Below are 18,171 nucleotides of genomic sequence, written 5' to 3' on the forward strand. Positions count from 1 at the left end.
TTAAGGCAGAGGGAGAACATCGGCCCGGCGCCCCGCCCCTCTGGAGGAGGAGTCCCTCCCGGCCTGCCCCCCCCCCCCCCGGAAGTGGCTGCGGGGCCCGGGCTGGGCAGGGAAGTGGGTTGTTGACTTGAGTTCTGCTTGTCTGCTCGCGTCCCGCCGCCGGTGCTGCCCAGGTCGCTGTCCCTCGCGCCAGCCCGCAGACCGCAGGGGGACAGGGAGCACCCAGCCCCGCCCCCAATCCTGTGCGGTGCCTGGCCCGCGCTGGCGCTTCATTAGTGCTTATCCCGAGTCTAGCGGGAGGTACCCAGAGAGGGGGAAGTCACGGGCCCACCTGGACCGCTCCTTTTGGACCACAGGCCTCAGTCCGCCCCCTCCAGGTGGGAGAGGTCTCAGTGACCTTCAAGCTACCTCTGCGGATTTGGGAGGGAGGCTTCCCCTCCCCTCGGGGGGTTTACATTCTACCTGGGGGAAGGGTGAAGAGGCCCCCAAGATGATAAGGGAGAGCCCTGCAGGCAGGGGTGGACGGGAGGGAGGCAGATGGGAGGCTGACCTCTCCTCTCAGCCTTTCTGTTCTGTCTCATGTGGTGCAGGGGAAGAAGGTTCGAGTGCTGCTCTTGTCCAAAGAGACTGATGGCCTGCCCGAGGTCCATCCTGTCTTCGGGGGCTCTCCTTTCCAAAAGGAAACTGCTTCCCTGGTGGGCCTGGGGATCCCAGGGTCAGCCCCCGGCGTCACTGGCCTCAGCAGGGGAGGGAAACTTCATCCACACAGCATCTGAGCACGGTCAGGGAAAAAGAAAGTACCAGGAAGGGCAGCCAGGCCAAGATCTGGGCTTTTGGCAGGAGAGGTAAGGCTGAGTCCCGAGGGCCTTTGGCCCCAGGAACAATGGGGAGCTCCTGGGACCTGTGGGGCAGGGCGGCACCTCCATCAGAACTGGGCTTTATGAAGGTTAGTTGTGGAGGGGAGACAGGGAGGCCAGTGGGGAGGCCATTGAAACCTGCACCTGGGGAAAGGTGGAGGATTTGGCAACCAGTTGGGTGTGGGGGAGGAGTGGCCCCGATGCAGGAAAGAAGGGCTGTAGACTGGGGTTACTGTCAGAATGGTGGTGCCACTGATCAAAACAGGGAAGTCAGAAGGAGAAGGAGTGGGCTTAGGCCTCAGGGTGAGGAGTGTTTTGGCGATGTGGTGAGCTTGAAATGCCCCCAGACACCTGGGCAAGTCAGTGGACTAGAGCCTGGTGAAAGAACAGTGGCTGGGGACTTGGGTTTGGGGGTTCCCTGCATAGAGATGATCAGTGAACCCATGGGAGCTGATGAGAACAGGGGGAGAGTGTGTGTAAAGAGAGAAGAGAAGGGGACCCAGGACAGAGCCCATATGTAGAGGGATGAGTGTGGATGAGGGACCAGCAAAGGAGATTGAGGAGGAGGCCATCAGGGAGAAAGAGCCCAGGGAGAGGGATGGGTCACAAAAATCTGGAGGGAAGAGGATGTCCCCAGGACAAGGCGATTAGACAGTGGGGGAGACAGAGGTCAAGGAGAGGAATGAGAAAATGCCATTGGATTTAGCAGGAAAGAAATTGATGGTGACTCCTTGAGAAAAGTGGGTGTTGGGTGGGAACCTCAATCCTAGAAGGAGAAACAGAAGGAAGGAGGGAGAAGCAAAGGTCCAGTGGAGGGAGATGGGGCAACCTGAAATAAGGCACCAAACTGTGGAGGGCCTTGAATGCCAGGTCCAAGCTAGGAAGAGGGTAAAATGGATTAGAAGGTCTCTTCCAGATGTAGTCTTACCCATAGGAGGCAATTGGGAAACTTTTCCTGGACCAGGGTGGATGGATAATGGATGGATGGATGGATGGATAATGGATGGATGGATGGATGGATGGACGGACAGATGGATAGATAGATCGGTGGGTAGATGAATGGGTAGATGGATGGATGAACAGGTGGGTGGATGAACGGATGGGTGACTGGATAGATGGAACTCAGGCCTGGATTTATTTCAGGTTGGCAGATCAACTGCTGCCCCTCTGGAGACTGATGAATGAGGAACAACTAAAGGTGAGGGTCTAACTCTTGCAGAAGAACTGGATTGTTCACCCCTGGGGTCTGTAGAAGGTCTCCTCTTTCCCCTGACTCAGAAAAGCCACAGGAGGCCCTGAGCTTTGGCCCTACTGGCCCTGGGCCTGCCTGTCCCTGGGTCTCTGTGCCTGGCTCCTTCTAATGACCTGTCCCTCTCTCTTTGCTTCTTTTGGGTGATTCCATTTCCCTGGAATCCCAAGCTTGGGTCCTAGCCACTGTGGCTCCCTGCATTGCTTCAGATTTCTCCATCGGGTGGGGGACAACTGAAGAGGGATGAACCTGGGGTTTAAGTCTGCACCATGGTGTCCTGACAGTTTGCCTATAACATGTGGCCTCCCAGGGTACAGATGAGCTGGCAGGGAGGGCTGGTGCAGTCATTTGGACAGAGTTTGTTCCCCCTGCTTGTTCAAGCCCTTCTTCCTTTTAGAGACACACTTAGGCTTTGGTCTCTGGCTCTGGTGCCCACTGCCAATGTTAACAGTGATGGGGCCAATGGTGTGCCAGCATTAGAGTTTGCCACTTTTCTAATCTGCTGATCTCATCTGGTTCCCTCAGTTGGCCCTCCTCTCTGTTCCCACCTGTTGTGTCCACAATTTAAAGATGACTCAGGTCCAGACTTGACCCAAGACCATGGCCCCTGCTGGTGGGCATGATTTTCAAACCTCCCCTGGTTTTGTCAAAGCCTTGGCACTTACCCTTCTGGGGAGGGGACCTGCTGTCTCTGCTCCATCCCAGGGTAAGCCCCACCACCCCTTTGCAGTGGCTGCAGGTCAGCTCAGATATCTCTATGGCTTACTACCCTAATACATGATGTTTCCATAGATCGGGGCAGCCCCTTGCAGGGAGAGAAGGGATCCCAGTGGCTTTGGAGGAAGAGAGGAGGCCACTGCAGACACAGGGACGGGTGGGAGAAGCAAAGGCCCAGTAGAGGAAGATGGGGCACTAGAATTGAAGGGCCTTGAATGCCAGGCCCAGGCCAGTGAACACAGTCCGGGAGGTGTTAGAAGGTCGCTTTGAGCTCTAGATCTGGAGGAAGACCAGCAGGCCAGGGAGAGCCTTGTGTCCCTTTTCCTGCTGCAGGTCAAATTCGAGGTGACCAAGAAGACCTTAGAGCAGCTACAGCATCGTCTCCACAAGCTGGGCACTGTGGTGGCAGAGGCCGAAAGGCCAAGTGGCCTCCTCCAGCCTTTCATCCCATCTGTGAGTTCCATCTTCCCATTTGGGACCTACCCAGGGGCCCCAGTGGCAATGACCCCATCCGTGGCCCCTTCTAGGCCCATTCCCTTTGGAGATCTTGTCCGCTGGCTGTCCCCATCAGAAAGATCAGTCCTTTCCTGTCCTTAGGGTTAATGGACAGCCCCTTTTAACCTGCTGCCTCCCCTTCTCCCTCTTTCCCTATCAACCTTCTCTTCTTGCCAGCCTGTCATCGAAGGTTACAGAAACAAATCTGTCTTCTCTGTAAACCGGGGCCCAGATGGCCACCAGAGGACTGTGGGGTGCTTCCTGAGATCCCCCGGAGGTGAGCCTGGGGGAATGGACAGGGAAGGGTCTGAGATACAAGGGAAGGCAAGGGAGGGACCAGCAGAGACCAGGGAATGTCGTGGCTCAGCTTCCCCAGGCCATTTTCAGATTTGCTTGCTCATGTGCTCTCTCTGTCTCTGTCTCTGTCTCTGTCTGTCTCTGTCTCTCTCTCTCTGTCTCTCTCTATCTGTCTCTCTCTCTCTCTCTCTCTCTGTCTCTCTCTCTCTCTCTCTCTCTCTCTCTCTCTCTCTCTCTCTCTCTGTCTCTCTGTCCCTCTCTCTCTGTCTCTCTCTTTTTCTCTCCCTCCTTCTCCTCCTCTCCCTCTACCCCTTCTCTCCCTCTCCCCCTTCTCTCTCTAGGACAACTGGCCTCCTGGTTCCAAAAGCAATGACTGCCCCCATTTCAAACCCTCCTTATCTTTCTGACTGGTAGCTCTTCCCTGGATTGGTCTGGTTCAGTCCAACAAACATTTATTAGGCACCAGGTGTTTTTTCTGGGGACACAAAGACAGCAGGGAAACATTCCCAGCCCTCCAGGACTTACTTTGACCTTCCTGATAAAATGAAGAGGAGGGATAGGGCATGAACGGCTAAGGAGATGAGGAGGGGGTTCCTGCAGGAGGCAGGCCCTGATCAGAGCCTTCCAGGGAGCTCTAAGGTGCAGTGGATGAGGGCCCCAAGTTTGGGGAAGAGCAGACTCATCCTGGGAGGGACGAGCAACTAGGCTATCTAAGGCAGAGCCTTGTCTCAAAGAGGTCTGAGTGAGCCATTGGGTCCCATGAAGATCCTACTGGGCTGACCAAGGCCACTGTGTCCGAGTTGGGAAGGACCCAAGGAGAGGCCCCTTCCTTGAAACTTCTCCAGCCAGTGGGCATCTCACATGTTCTGGAAGCCTTTTGGAGAGAGGGAGCCCCCACCTCCACACTCTGGGACCAATTTGGGGGTTAGGGAGTTCTGGCCATGGAGCCTAACACTGCACGTCCCATCCATGGCTCCTGATTGGGCCCCATGGGGCCAAACAGGACAAGGTAAATCATCATCTGCTTGACATGGACAGTTAGTGAGCCCTTTGAGGCTTGTCTTACCACCTCTCCCTGGCCCATTAGCTTCTCCTCAGCTAGTGAGGACTCAAGGCCTGCCCCTCCCCCCAGACCCTGGCCAGCCCATCAGTGTCTCTCCTAAACAGTAACCCCCAGAACCGAGTATGTCCTTTGCTCCAGGTGGGGCTTGAGCAGGGCTAGGAATGGTCACATTAAGCCAAGCCAGCTGGGAGGAGCCAGACCTTCATAGTGGCACCTTGACCATGACCTTTTCTTGTTAGGACCTTCCTGGACATCTGCCTCTCCTGCCCAGATAGGTTTGGGATCACAGATCCTGTTTCTAGAAAGTTTTGGAAGAAAACTGGCCAAATAAATCTTGGTCTTTTCTTAGGGAAGAAAATGTTCTGTGTACCTGCTGACCATCTGAAAACTGTCCCTGCCAGGCACCTCCAGGTTGCCCAGGTAAGAAGGGCCCAGGGGAGCTGTGGGGAGGGGGCTCCTGACCAGTCAGGCTTCCACCTCTAGAGCCAAGTATCTTTGCCCACATTCACCTCCATCTGGCTCTGCCATCATGGCTCCTTTGTGACAAGGCTCGGATTAGCAGAACACGCTGACTCCCTGGCCATGGAGAACCGAGGCTCCTCCTTCCACACTCACAGTGGCCCCCCCTTGAGGCCCAGGGCTTAGACGCACTGAATGGGGGTTAGAAGAGGCCTGCTCAAAGGCTCACCTAGACATCTGTCCAATGCCCACCTTCAGGTCTGAGGGCTGGACATCTGGGGCCTCATTGGACTCACTTGGGAGAAGCTGAAGGGAAGATTAGTCAAGATCCTAGGAATGTTGGTACCGAGAGAAATGCAGGAAGAAATTGTCCTCTCCATTCAGAGCTTCCTGCCCTTGCCAGGCCAGACGGGAGGCCACAGGAGTGAGAGGAGGTCTCAGACGTGCCAGTAGGTCTGAACTGCCCTAAAAAGCTACTGGGGGCCCTGGGACACCCAGCCAGCATGGCTCAAAGGCCCGACTCAAACCCAGGACTTTGGCTCTGCAGAGGGAAGGTAGCAGCACAGATCCTACCTAAAGTCAGACCCAAACATGTCTGTCAAGCCAGGCAGGGGCAGGATTCCTTCTCTGACTGGGCCCTATGGGGTTGGCATTGCTGTCTTTTTGGCTTCCCAGTGCTATGAGGCCTTTTTGAAACAAACCCCCCTGGATCCCAGGCTTGACATTCACCAGCTTGGGCCCTGGCGTCGGCTCAGAGTGCGGACCAGCAGCCAAGGACACACAATGGCCATCATCACTTTTCATGCCCAGGGACTAAGTCAGGTAAGACCCTGGGCAGCTCCAGACCTGGTCCCCCAGTGGGCTCTGGTGGTAGAGCTGAGGAGGAAAGGGTCATGGCCTAGGTGATGCCAGGAGAAATGCACAGCCCTGGGAGTCGGATGGGCCCCAGGGCCAGCCTGTAGGTAGGCCTCGTGCCCAGGGGCAGGGCTGGCTATCTCTGTCCACAGCCACTCACTTTGGGTTTAAGCAGGAGGCCATATGTGCTCAGAAGGAGAGAGCCAAGGAATTCTTCACATCAGGACCAGGGGCTGTATGTGACCTGACCTCCCTCTACCTGAAGGAGAGGTGAGCTGGGCAGGGTTCAGGACAGAGGCTGGGGCTGCCTGCAGGGCCATTCCTCACAGGCTGCCCCATCTCCATCTCCAGGGTCACATCCAGCCCGAAGCAATCCTGCTTCCACCACTACCAGCTGCTGTCGGGAGAGCCCTACTTATTCGAGGACATCCTTGGCTTGAAACTTCGAATCTCTCCAGGGGCCTTTTTCCCCCCAAATACGAGCACCACCGAGGCTCTCTTCCAGGTTGTGGCAAATCTGGGTGGGGTGGACCAAAGCACCGTTGTCTTGGACCTTAGCCACAGCACAGGTCGGCAGCTACTCACCCAAGGGCAGGAGGAGTAGGGAGGGCGTCTTGTGGCCTCCATCCCTAATTCCAGCCTCTGATTCTTCTGTGTACAGGTGCCACGGGCCTCTCACTGGCTCAGTGGGCAGCCCAGGTCCTCAGCCTGCGACTGGTTGGGCAGGCTGTGGAGGATGCCAGGTGGAGTGTGGCCTTCAATGGTACAGGAGGGGGACTGGGAGGAGAATTCTGGGGGTCCATAGATAGATTTCAGAGGGTCCGTGAACTTGGATGGGGGGGGGGAGGGAAGTAAAATCGTATTTATTTTCTCTTGCCTCTGGCCCAAATTGAGAATTTTCTTCTGTTATTTAACCATGTGAGGAGGAGTGGGGCCGTAGTTCTGTGGGCTTCCCCAGGAGGCCAGAGGGGTCTGTCACACAAACCAGCTTACAGACTGAGGAGCCCTCACAGGGCACCCACAAAAGACGCCCACCAAGCAAGGCCAGACCAGGCCAGGTCCATTCCCCCAACCCACTTAAGTTCCAGGGAGAACGGGAGGAGGGGGAGGGGACCGAGGGCAGCATCTTTCTCCTGCAGAGATCACCAACTGGGAGTGCCAGCGGCGGGAAGTCGACAAGACCGTGGCCCGGCTCAGGAAGTTTCAAGGGGACGGTCAGGCGCTGGTGGCACTGGTGGACCCAGCGGGCTCCAGACTGCGTAAGCACGGACCATGGGACTCATCCCCCCAGGTGGAGGGTTCCCGAGGTTCTCCATGTGGGCTGGCCCTTGGACCGAGGGGGCATCACTCCAGTGTTCATCTCCTGTTTCTGCCTCAGCTCACAGGGTCATTGGTGCCCTCCGGGGCTGCCCAGCCATCCAGAAGCTAGTGTTTGTCTCCGGCCGGCCCCACGCTGAAGACATGGAGACCTTCCTTCAGTGAGTGAGGGAGGTGGGAGCTGGGGAGGTGTCGGGGGTCTCTGGGCTGACCGGGGTCCTCTGGTGTCTGCAGGCTGTGCTGCCCCGTCTCTGGCCAGGACCTCCAAGGCGAACCTTTCACACTGAGCCAAGCTGTGCCGGTGGACACGCTCCCGCACACTCTGTCATCTCAGCTGGTTCTGGCCTTCACCCGCTGAGGGGGGTGGGGGGGATGGAGGGCAGAGAACTCTCAATTAAAGGTCATAGACGGAATCTGCAGGGTCCGAGGCTTGTTCTGGGCTTCCTGGTGTGGACAACCAGGTCCTTGGCTGTCTGACTAGCAGGGAAGGGGAGGCTGGGGAGAGCTGGGGACCCTTCCACCGGCCCCCCAGCCACATCACCCTGGACGTGCAGCGGGACAGGAAGCGGTGGGGGAGGTGGGGAGCCCTGAGCTCGGTCCTGCTTTTGACCCTGAAGTGGCAGGGTCCTAGGGCACAGATGACGGGTGGGGAAGGGGGCTTCAGCCTCTGGAATTCTTTATGGCCAGCGCACACCCCCGCCCATTTTACAGAGGAGTAAAGTGAGGCACACACAGAGGGTCAGGGGAGCCTCTTTTCTGCGGCTGCTCAGCTGGGGAAGGGTCTAGTCCTGGAACCGTCCCATCCCCCCTTAGGGTCCTAGAGCCATCAGAGGAGCAGCTTCTGGGCTCGGCCCACCCCCCCTTTCCAGCGATCCCCCTGACGCTGCTTCCGTCTCCAACCATCCCAAGCTGGTCCTAAATCATCGAGATGAAAACGGCCTCCAGGCAGCCTAGAGGGGCCACTGGAAAGGACGTGGTGTTCTGATTCCTGGAGGATCCACGTGACCTCGGCACTGCCCCGCCCCCCACCCCAACCACTGAGATCGAGCGACCTCCGGAAAGCCTAGAGCAGCCATGGAAAAACCCTTGGTGTTCCCGCTCCTTGCGGGCCCATGTGACCTCGGCACTGCCCCGCCCCTATCCCGACCACTGAGATGGAGCGACCTCCCGACAGCCTAGAGTGTCCTAGAAGTGCACTGGGCAGGAGGGTGGCGGCTCAGACCCAGGAGTGAGGGGGGGCACTTCCTGTCTGTACCCCTTACTGGGTACACGTGGTTCGTGGGTGCACGTCCCGCGTGGGGCCAGCGACGGCTGTGGGTTCCAACCCCGGAGCGGACCCGAGGGCGATAGCCGCCTCCCCGGGGGCTGACAGAAGTTGTCAATAGCGCCTCTTCCCCAGGGGGGTCTCCAGCCCCTCACGTAGTTGACCTGTGGGGGGGCGGAGCTTCATCTTGTGGGTCTCCTCCCCCTTCTAGGTGAGTATCCCTTCCCTTTCGTGTGTGGGCTCCTGGTGGGGGCGTCTCCCCTCCCCCAACCACCTCGGGTGTGTGTGTGTGTGGGGGGTGTCAGTGGTGCCTCCTCCCGTGGAATCTCCCATCCCCGCGTGGGCACCCCTCCCTCATGAACCTTGGGTGCCCCCCTTCCGCGCGTGTCCGTGTCTCTCCCCAGAGTTGGGGTCTCGTCCGCATCAGGAGGCGCAGCTGACGGAGCCCCGCTGGGTGGAGGGCAGCGGGATGGCCACTGGGGCCTCCCGACCCCGACAGGTGAGACCCCCGCCCCTCCCTGCCGCCGTAGTGGGTGGGCTGGGAAGGGGGGAGGGGTAGGACCACCTGATCGTCTCCTTGGGGGGCCCAGCCCAGTCCCCAAACTTCTCAGGGCTGGGGGAGGGGCGGGGTGCCCCCATGGGCAGATGGGGGGACCCGGCCGGAGGCATCTTTGGTGTCCACCCCCGCTCCTGTCCCTCCCCCACCCCAGCCCCTCCCCAGGACTCTGCTCTGATGTGAGCTGTCTGCAGGTCCGGGGTCCCAGCCCCGGCCCCGAGGTGCTGATGGAGCAGCCGGCCCCAAGAATCCTCCGCTTACCGCCTGTGAAGGTCGAGCCCGAGGGGAGGACCCAGGATCTGCGGCCCAGGGGAGAGTCGGGTGAGCTGGGGGGCCCTGGTCCAGCCTGCTCTGGGGTCCCCCCTCCTTGGTCAGGGGTTCGCCTAATTGTTAATTCAGGAAAGCTGACCCTTAAGCCTCCCAGACTATAACTACAGGAGGAAGAGAATCGGTCTTCAGCGCCAACTGAACCCGGTTGTTGTCGTGGGGGGCCTCCCGAAGCTGGGGCTCCTTTCTCTAGTTTTTGATCAAGTATCTGACAAGCACAGCCTCTGTCTTACCTCCCCTGACAGCTTCCCCGGGGAGATGGGGAGATGGGGGCTGCCTTCATTTTATAGAAGAAGCCACTGAGGTTCACAGAGAGGAAAGCTTTGCCTCTAAGGCAGGGGGTCCAAGAAAGTGGATGGAAGGACTTCATCTTTATTTTCATCAAACTTTAACAGAAAATTAGCATTTCCTTCTAATGTAATTTTTTAAAGATTTTAAGATGTAAAATTTAAATTGAAAAAAAATTTAATTCATCATGCCTCTCCCGCCCCCCAAAAAAGGGGTCCCTTGACTTCACCAGACTGACCAAGGGATCTGGAACACACACAAAAAGGTAAGGATCCAGTTCTGCACTGAAGGATGTTTATAAGGCCATTTAATTTTTAATTTTATTTTTTTTGCCTTTTGGAGGGCAATCGGGGTTAAGTAACTTGCCCAAGGTTATGCGGCTAGTTGTTTTGTGTGGGTGTTAAGTGCAGTCCTCCTGACTCCCCCACTGTGCCACCTAGCCCCCCATAAGGCCATTTTAACATTGGCCTAAGGAAATACATGGAGTAGCCTTTACTTTTTTTGAGGGAACATATTTGTTGTGCCTTTTCAAAAACTGTTTCTCCCACGACCCCTTTCACCTCCACCCCCATCCCAACACATGTAGTTGAGTAAATAGAAAAGAGCCCCCAAATAAAGCCTTTGATGGGCAGCTGGGTAGACATCAGTGGCATCTGCAGCTGCAGAGACAGTAGCCACGGCTGCTGCTGCTCCCCCATCCTAATTGACCAGAGCTCGGGAATCTGCCAAAGCTGGTTTTCTCTGAAATCCTGGGACCTTGTGTAATTTGTATTTGTTCTGCTCCCATCCCTCTGTAGGTTTCCAGTCTCCTCCTCATTCCTCGGTATGTTAATGTTCCATCATATTTGTTCAGCCATTGTCCCATAGAAGGATGCCCCCGATGGTTTCTCGCTTTTTGGCTGCTGTTAAAAGAGGCGCTGTCAGTCTCTGTCCCTTTTGATCCATTCCCTCTTTATTTGCTCTCTTTGACTCCAGTGCTGGTAGTGGTGTGTTTGGGTCAGAGCCATGTGCAGGGTCGTGATTGTGGGGGCCTAGTTCCACAGCAGCCAGAAGGGTCCAAAGCTCTGCCCGCTGCGATGTCCCCACTGCTTCACCATTCTCAGTCACCTTTCCCACCTTGCGGGGTGTGAAGTGACAGCCGAAGACTGTTTAAGTTGCATTGTTTATTTTAGAGATCTGAGCCATTCTTTCACACCACTAGTTTTGTTCTTTCCAGAATATTCCTGTCCTTTGAGCCCTTCCCTGTTGTGAAACAACTTTGGTCTTGTTTTTCCATTAGTTATCCGTGCCTTGGACCACAGGCACTTTTAAGAAATATAAATACCAAGATTTCTTTTTTCCAGGTGACTGTGCCTCTTCTTCCTCTAAAAGCATTATCATTCAATCAATGAGTATTTATTGGTTTTGTTCATGAGCAAGTTTTTCCATTGCAGCTAAGAGTTACCAGGTTTGTCTTTTGGTATGGTCTCAATCCTTAGGTTGGTTAAGAATTCACCACCACTACAACCCCCATGACTGGGTCATTAGAATTCTGGCCATTGACAAATTTTGAATCAATTTTGGAATGTGGTTCAAGACATTAGTCTAAACCTAATTTTCTGCCAGAGTGTTTGCACTGGAGTTACTGAGTTCTGTTCTTTTCTGAATCTCTTTTGTCTAGTCTGGGCAGCTTGGTGGGGAGTGGCCCGAGTGTTAGAAAACCTGAACTCCTGTCTGGCCTCAGACACCCAGCCTCTCTCAGGCTTAGTTTTCTCATCTGTAAAATAGGATTGTTGTGAAGAAGATCAAATGAAAAAATATTCATAAAGCATGTTGCATACCTTAGAGCTTTAAGTACTAGCTATTCATAGTTGTTAAGAGTAGTAGTTGTCAGTTCCATGGATAGTTTTCTATTTGTTAATCACTGCCAGTTGGTTGGGATAATTGCTCATAGTATGAGGTCAAAAATGCTAACTACTGCCACTTTATTCCTACCTTTCTTTATTATTTCCCAAGATTCACAGAATATTTTCTTTTTCCAAAAGAATGTTATTTTGTCTCACTCTATGACGGGTCCCTTTGGAAGGTTGATTGGTATAGCACTAGATTAATAGGTTAACTTCAGCAGCAGTGTCACTTGTATGATTGGCACAGCCCAGCAATGAACATTGAATTTTTCCAGCTATTGAAGTTGTCTTTTATTCCACAACCATTTTGTAATTGTATCCATCAGGTATTGATTGAAATTTGCCAGATTGACTCAGACCTGTTTTGTGTATTTTTTAATTCTTTTGAGTAGGATTTCCCCTTTTTATTCTTAGATTTGACTTTATAGAAAAGTTATTGACTATTTTGTAGTCAAAAACTTTACTAAAGCTCCTAATTGTCTCAGTTTCTTTGCTGATGCCTAAAACTTTAAAGTCATTTTTCATAGGTGTAGTTTTGTATTTTCCACCAATCTATAGACTTTGAATTCTTTTACTTGTCATTTCTATTGCCAGTATTTCTAGAGCTATTTCCAGTCATTGGGAGGAGGGGATCCCTCCTTTACTACTGTGTTTAGTGGGGAAACTTCAAGTTTCTTTACTACATAAATTTACTGCTTTTGGTTTTAAATGTTTTTCTTAATGATTAATTACATTGATTGTTTTCCTAATGTTGAACCATGTATTTGTATTCCAGGTATATATCCAGATTGATAATAGAAAGTGGATTTTTTTAAATTAGCAAATTGCTATAATCTTTTAGCCAAGATTTCACTTAGTTTCTTTTTTAAAACCTGTTCATTAATAATATTGATTATAATTCTCTTTCTTTGCTTTATCCTGCCCTTGTTTAGGTATTAAGACTATATTTGCTTCATAAAACAAGTTTGGTAGAGTGTTTTTTCTTAACTTTTGAGAATAATTTATGTATAATAATCAAAATTATTTAAAATTTGGTTGAGTTTTCCAGTCCATCTGAACCAGGAATTTTTTTTTGTTAGTTCTTTTACAGTTAGTTCTCTTCCTTTTCCTATGATTAGAGTATTTAAGTTCTCTATTGGGGATTTTGTTCATTTGAGTATTTAACATCTTGATATGTTTGTATTTCTTTTCCTGACTCCAAGTGCAGCTCTCTCACCACTCTCCTGTGCTGTGTCTTGTTTCTGTTTTTCTGGAGATGGTCTGGAGGTTCCTTTCATTGTGCCTTGTTTCAAGAATTTAGAAGGTCTGGGCAGCTCTCTTGTATCATTTTCTGTATTAAGGAACTCAGGTTTTTTTTGGGAGGAGGGGTTGACACATTCTGGAAGACCTGTGGTTCTTAAATTGCCTTTGCACGTTGTCTTCAAGGTTAGTGACTTTGACTTCTATGGGGATTATGTGTTCTTTTAAAATATTTATCTTTGAGTCATAATCCAAAGGTCCAGAGGTATGACAATGGATCCTACCACCCGCCTAACTACTACTAGAGATGATGGACTTAAAATCCAAAATCAACCATGCATTTTTGGACATGGCCATTATGGGAATATTTTGCTGGATTATGTGTGCTTGTTGTGTTTTTTTTTTTATTGTATTATTTGGGGGGCGGCAGGAGAGAACAGAAGGAAGAATATACAAGTAGGACAGCTTTGGAAACTATGTATTGAATTATAAACCTAAAAGGAAAAACTAATTGTATGTAAGAGGCTGGTAGTTTCACTTTTATTTCTCTTTCGTACTATGTAAATGAAAATGTTCATTTTACTTGGTGCTATATTCAGAACTTTTTTTAAAAGATATTTTCCAAGTTCCCTTCCAACTCTGAAATTCTGTGATTTTGTGGATTATGTGGCCATTTGGCACTGGTAGGCAAAGGGCTTCATCACTCTAGGAAAGATCTGGAACCCAGATTAAGACTGGATTTCTTTGCACATCTGTCTATAGGCAGTTCTAGGATCATGTTCTGGACCAAGTTCACATGTGGCCCTTCTTGCATCTTCCTCACTTTCATCCCCCAGAGCAACTGACATCTGCATTCTTTTTCACACCCTCATTTTCTGGTTTGTCTTTTTCTTAGGTGGTGAGGACAATACAGGAAATGGAGAGACAGCATTGAAGCATGAAATTGTAGACAGCGATGATTGGCTTTTCCCAGCAGAGGAAAAACCAGACATGCTTAACAAACATGGAAACTCTTTTAGCCTGAATGAAGAGACAACTTTGAAACAGAGAATCCTAGATCATAACAACCAGCTCCTCCTCCACACGGAGGAAAACCCAAGCCTGCTTAATGAATATGAAGACTTTTTTAACAGCCAGAATTCAACATTAGTTGGATTTAATGTATTCCAAACTAATGAGGCACCATACGACTGTCAGAAGTGTGGAGAACGCTTTGTTACCATGTCCCACCTCACTCAGCACCAGAGCATTCACACTGGACCAGGACGCTACGTATGTTATGAGTGTGGGAAAACATTTACCCGAAGCTATCACCTCGTCAGACATCAGGTTATTCATACTGGAGAAAGACCCTTTTCATGTAAAGAGTGTGGGAAGACTTTTAAGAGAAAATCAGCCCTCACTGAACACCAGAGAATTCACACTGGAGAGAAACCTTATAGATGTAACAAGTGTGGGAGAGCCTTCAGTCAAAGCCGAGATCTCTTGGAGCACCAGAAAGTGCACACTGTTGACAAGCCTTACAAATGTGATGACTGTGGGAAGGCTTTTAGTACCAGCTCAAGCCTCCTTCAGCATCAGCTCATCCACACAGGAGAAAAACCCTACAAATGTGGCGAATGTGGCAGAGCCTTCAGAAACAGCTCAAGCCTGCTTCGGCATCAGCTCATCCACACAGGAGAAGAGCTTTACAAATGTGATGAATGTGGGAAAACTTTGAGTAATCGCTCCAGCCTTTTCCAGCATCTAAAAATTCATTCTGGAGAGAAACCCTATCATTGTAACGAATGTGGGAAAGGCTTCATTCGTAACTCATACCTTGTTGAACATCAGAGGATTCACACAGGGGAGAAACCCTATGCATGTAAGGAGTGTGGGAAGACTTTCCGACGTTCTTGGTACCTCACAGAGCATCAAAGAAGCCACGCCCCAGAGAGAGCATATAGATGTACTGAATGTGGGAAAGCCTTCAGAGACAGCTCATGTCACTTCCATCATCAAAAACTCCACACAGGAGAAAAACCCTTTGGCTGTAATGAGTGTGGTATGGCTTTTGGGCGCAAATCCCGGCTTCTGGACCATCAGAGAATCCACACTGGAGAAAAACCCTATGAATGTGAAAAATGTATGAAGAGTTTTAGCCACCGTTCACAACTTCTTGAACATATGAGAACTCATACTGGAGAGAAGCCTTATGAGTGCAATAAATGTGGGAAGTCATTTACTAGGAATTCTGGCTTTATACGTCATCAGAAAATCCACACTGGGGAGAGGCCCTATGAATGTAACCAGTGTGGCAAATGTTTTAGCAATAGTTCGTTTCTTATTGAACATGAAAGAATCCATACCACAGAGAAACCTTACAAATGTGATGAATGTGGGAAGGCTTTCTGTAAGAAGTCATACCTCACTGGACATCAGATCACTCACACCAAAGAGAAACCCTATGAATGTCATGAATGTGGGAAATCCTACAATCGGCGTTTCCGTCTTATTGAGCACCAGAGGATTCATACTGGAGAGAAACCCTATGAATGCAGTGAGTGTGGGCGATCATTTAGTCGAAGTGCACTTCTTATTGGACATCAGATAATTCACACCAAAGAGAAGCCCTATGTATGTAATCAATGTGGGAAAGCTTTTAGTCTGAGAAAACATCTTGTTCAACATCAGAGTATCCATAATGATGCGAAACCTTATGAATGCAATGAATGTGGAAAAGCCTTTAGGCACAAATCTACATTTCGAGACCATCAGAAAGTTCACACTGGTGATAAACCCTGTAAATGTAATGAATGTGGGAAATCCTTCAATCGGACCTTTCATCTTATTGAACACCAGCGGACTCATACTAAGGAGAAACCCTACGAATGTAATGAATGTGGGAAGTGTTTCAGTCGAAGCTCAGTCTTTACACAGCACCAGAAAATTCATAGGGAGGATCATAAACCTTTTGAATGTAATGAGTGTGGAAAATCTTTTACTCGAAATTCAGTCTTTATTAAACACCAGAAAATTCACACAAAAGAGAACAAACCCAATGAATATGGGATATCCTTCAGTCAAAACTCTGTCTATATTCAGCAGCAGGAAATGCATACTAAAGAGAATCTAGATTAACAAAGAGGTTTTTGTTAGGATGTCACAGCTTTTTCAGTATTGAGTATTACACTTGGGGAGAGGTGGTGGTGGTGAGAAAAGCCTTTGTCAGACCTCAAGCTTTTGTCAGACCTCAGCACAAATGGGTTTAATAGGAAGCAAATCGGGGATTCTTATGGATAGAAATTTAAATAATTAAATTTATCTACAATTGCTCTCTTTTGGGAAGTGATCTGTCTTTAGAGGGCAGCTCTATAGAATCAGAAATACAGGGAACTTCCACAGGACTGATTACAGCTTTGACAGTGTGGGGGAAGTGTACTAAAAGTATCAACAAGTTCTGTGACTAAGCCATCCCTTCTGGGAAGGAGTTTACCCCATTTCCAGTATGCCAGGTGAGCAATGTTCAGTGAGTAAAATTACATCAATCCAGGGGAGTAGAAAGAAGGCTATCATATATTACCAGCTCAGCAAAAGCTTAAATGCTAGGGATACTACCTGTGTCCTTTTAAAAAGGTTCCATTGCAGCCTCTCACTTTTTTCACCCTATGTAATTAATGGTAAATCCTCATCCCCTGCTTTTGCCCCTGTGGAACCCTCCCCTACAACAGATGAGGCTTACAAAATGACAGTGTCTGATCATTGAGGTAACGTTCTGTACCCATCACCACCCTCTACTTCCTTCCAAAGAGGAGGGAAGTGTGAATATGTCGCTAGCTTGCTGGATCGTTTTTTCCTTATCTGAAAAATGAGGGGACTAAAATATATAGCCTCTGGGATCCCTTTTGGCTCGGAATCTATGATCTTAAGACTTTTTGCATTTCTCTGAACTTTTCATATTTGTGACTTCTTATAGCACAATAATATTCCATTATTTATGTTCCATAGTTTAGCCATTTCCCAGTGGATGGGTAGTTTTTTCTCTCCTCCTACTAAGTAGTAAAAAAAAATGATATAAATGTATTGGTATTTGTGGGCCAGTTCTGTTATTGATCCCTTTGGACATATGCCCAGTATGCAGTTTATCCATTTCCCAACAGATGGATAGCTTTTTTCCTCCTACTAAGCAGTAGAAAATGATAAATATTTTAATATATATGGGCCAGTTCTGTTATTGGACATATACCCAGTGGTGGGATCAATAAATCAGAGGATATGGTTGGATGACTTTTTTCCTGTTATTCCTAACCAATTGTTAAAATCTTAGTTTTCTCCCTCTCTGTTAGCCTGTCTTACTTGGTCTGTTTCCTCTATCACCTTTGCCTATTGAATGGGTGTGAGGTAAAATTGTTTAAATGGTATTTTTCTCCATTCCATCATATCTTCTGATTTGTCTCATGGACTCTAATTCAGTTTGGGTTTTTTTACTTGTTTTGTTTTTGTTTCCCCAACCAAAGATAATGTAAGATGGCGATCTAATCATAACATATATCAAGCAGGGAGTTCTTACATCATAGTTTGTATTGACTAATCCCTCTAACTTTGAAGGATCAGGCAGCAGAGAGAGCAGATACAATTTGAGAAGAGAAATTCAGGGCTGGTCTCTGCTCCACAACCAAGAATAGATTGATTTAACTTATAAATGCATCTTGAACCAGAGGTGCATGTTACACTGGATAGGATTTATTCATCAGGTTCCTTCCTCCTCTCCCCCAAAATGTGGTATAGATGCCATTTCCAGTGTTGCTGAGGGCACGCCACAGTGAGGATGTCAGGATAAGTTGACTCTTAAAGCGGCTCATCCCTGACCAAGCCTTTCTGGTACCTTGGGTTCAAGATTGGATTGAGATGGTGCATGTAGGGAATACTTAGCAGTTTAAAAGCATAACTAGTTCATAACTAGCATAACTTTTTCAGCAAGAAAATATACTTGATCCTGTCGAGCATAGTTTCTGTCCCCTGTCTACTGGCTGGACCACCGTGTCAGGTAGTTGGTTCATTTGCTGGGACTTGTAGTGCCCTGAACCAAGTAGTAAGGATGGTTCCAATCAATGTCCTTTAAAGAAAAAGCTGGCCTCCTTTGAATACATAAGGTGGGAACTGAGGATATTGCTCCCCCCACAGCTCTCAAGTATCAAAACTCTAAGCTAGAGGCCCAGCTGGTTATTTCTAACATTTTAAAACACTACCCAGGACTTTGACAGGCTTCAGCTCTCTGCCTTAGGCGAATAAGAGGTCAAATTAAGCCATAAAAGCTATGTTA

The 18,171-nt window shown here is 49.8% G+C and overlaps 2 protein-coding genes across 9 annotated transcripts; both read left to right on the forward strand.

The window, feature by feature from the left end:
- Positions 1–61: 61 nt before the first annotated feature.
- LOC138170789 (tRNA (uracil-5-)-methyltransferase homolog B-like) lies at positions 62–7,722 on the forward strand. Of its 6 annotated transcripts, none has more exons than XM_069100268.1 (13): positions 62–377; positions 563–845; positions 2,001–2,055; positions 3,157–3,276; positions 3,496–3,595; positions 5,028–5,098; positions 5,813–5,959; positions 6,168–6,262; positions 6,344–6,561; positions 6,654–6,755; positions 7,132–7,251; positions 7,371–7,470; positions 7,544–7,722. In XM_069100268.1, the coding sequence occupies exons 2-13, from the start codon at positions 580–582 to the stop codon at positions 7,665–7,667; spliced, it is 1,518 nt and encodes a 505-aa protein (XP_068956369.1). In that variant the 5' UTR covers positions 62–377; positions 563–579; the 3' UTR covers positions 7,668–7,722. The 6 variants fall into 6 exon arrangements, with proteins under 6 accessions (XP_068956369.1, XP_068956372.1, XP_068956373.1 ...); XM_069100271.1 differs by having other exon boundaries at positions 6,654–6,735; XM_069100272.1 differs by having other exon boundaries at positions 6,344–6,497.
- A 619-nt stretch (positions 7,723–8,341) lies between these two features.
- Positions 8,342–16,181, forward strand: LOC138170788 (zinc finger protein 850-like). Of its 3 annotated transcripts, XM_069100265.1 has the most exons (4): positions 8,342–8,784; positions 8,978–9,072; positions 9,324–9,450; positions 13,765–16,181. In XM_069100265.1, the coding sequence occupies exons 2-4, from the start codon at positions 9,043–9,045 to the stop codon at positions 15,987–15,989; spliced, it is 2,382 nt and encodes a 793-aa protein (XP_068956366.1). In that variant the 5' UTR covers positions 8,342–8,784; positions 8,978–9,042; the 3' UTR covers positions 15,990–16,181. The 3 variants fall into 3 exon arrangements, with proteins under 3 accessions (XP_068956366.1, XP_068956367.1, XP_068956368.1); XM_069100266.1 differs by lacking the exons at positions 8,342–8,784; positions 8,978–9,072 and adding an exon at positions 9,957–10,009 and having other exon boundaries at positions 9,321–9,450; XM_069100267.1 differs by lacking the exons at positions 8,342–8,784; positions 8,978–9,072; positions 9,324–9,450 and adding an exon at positions 10,542–10,567.
- The last annotated feature ends 1,990 nt before the right edge of the window (positions 16,182–18,171 follow it).

This window comes from Petaurus breviceps, unplaced genomic scaffold (assembly GCF_028583685.1).
Source record: "Petaurus breviceps papuanus isolate PSGF00001 unplaced genomic scaffold, PetGlider_PUasm1.0 387, whole genome shotgun sequence".
Classification (NCBI taxonomy): Eukaryota; Metazoa; Chordata; class Mammalia; order Diprotodontia; family Petauridae; genus Petaurus; species Petaurus breviceps.

Excerpts from the sequence above, each read along its gene's own strand:
- LOC138170788 (XM_069100265.1), top strand. The coding sequence starts at position 9,043 with ATGGCCACTGGGGCCTCCCGACCCCGACAG. Across the intron at positions 9,073-9,323 it reads GGGCCTCCCGACCCCGACAG|GTCCGGGGTCCCAGCCCCGG; the intron begins GTGAGACCCCCG and ends AGCTGTCTGCAG. Across the intron at positions 9,451-13,764 it reads GCGGCCCAGGGGAGAGTCGG|GTGGTGAGGACAATACAGGA; the intron begins GTGAGCTGGGGG and ends TCTTTTTCTTAG.
- LOC138170789 (XM_069100268.1), top strand. The coding sequence starts at position 580 with ATGTGGTGCAGGGGAAGAAGGTTCGAGTGCTGCTCTTGTCCAAAGAGA. Across the intron at positions 6,562-6,653 it reads GGACCTTAGCCACAGCACAG|GTGCCACGGGCCTCTCACTG; the intron begins GTCGGCAGCTAC and ends TTCTGTGTACAG. Across the intron at positions 6,756-7,131 it reads GTGGAGTGTGGCCTTCAATG|AGATCACCAACTGGGAGTGC; the intron begins GTACAGGAGGGG and ends TTTCTCCTGCAG.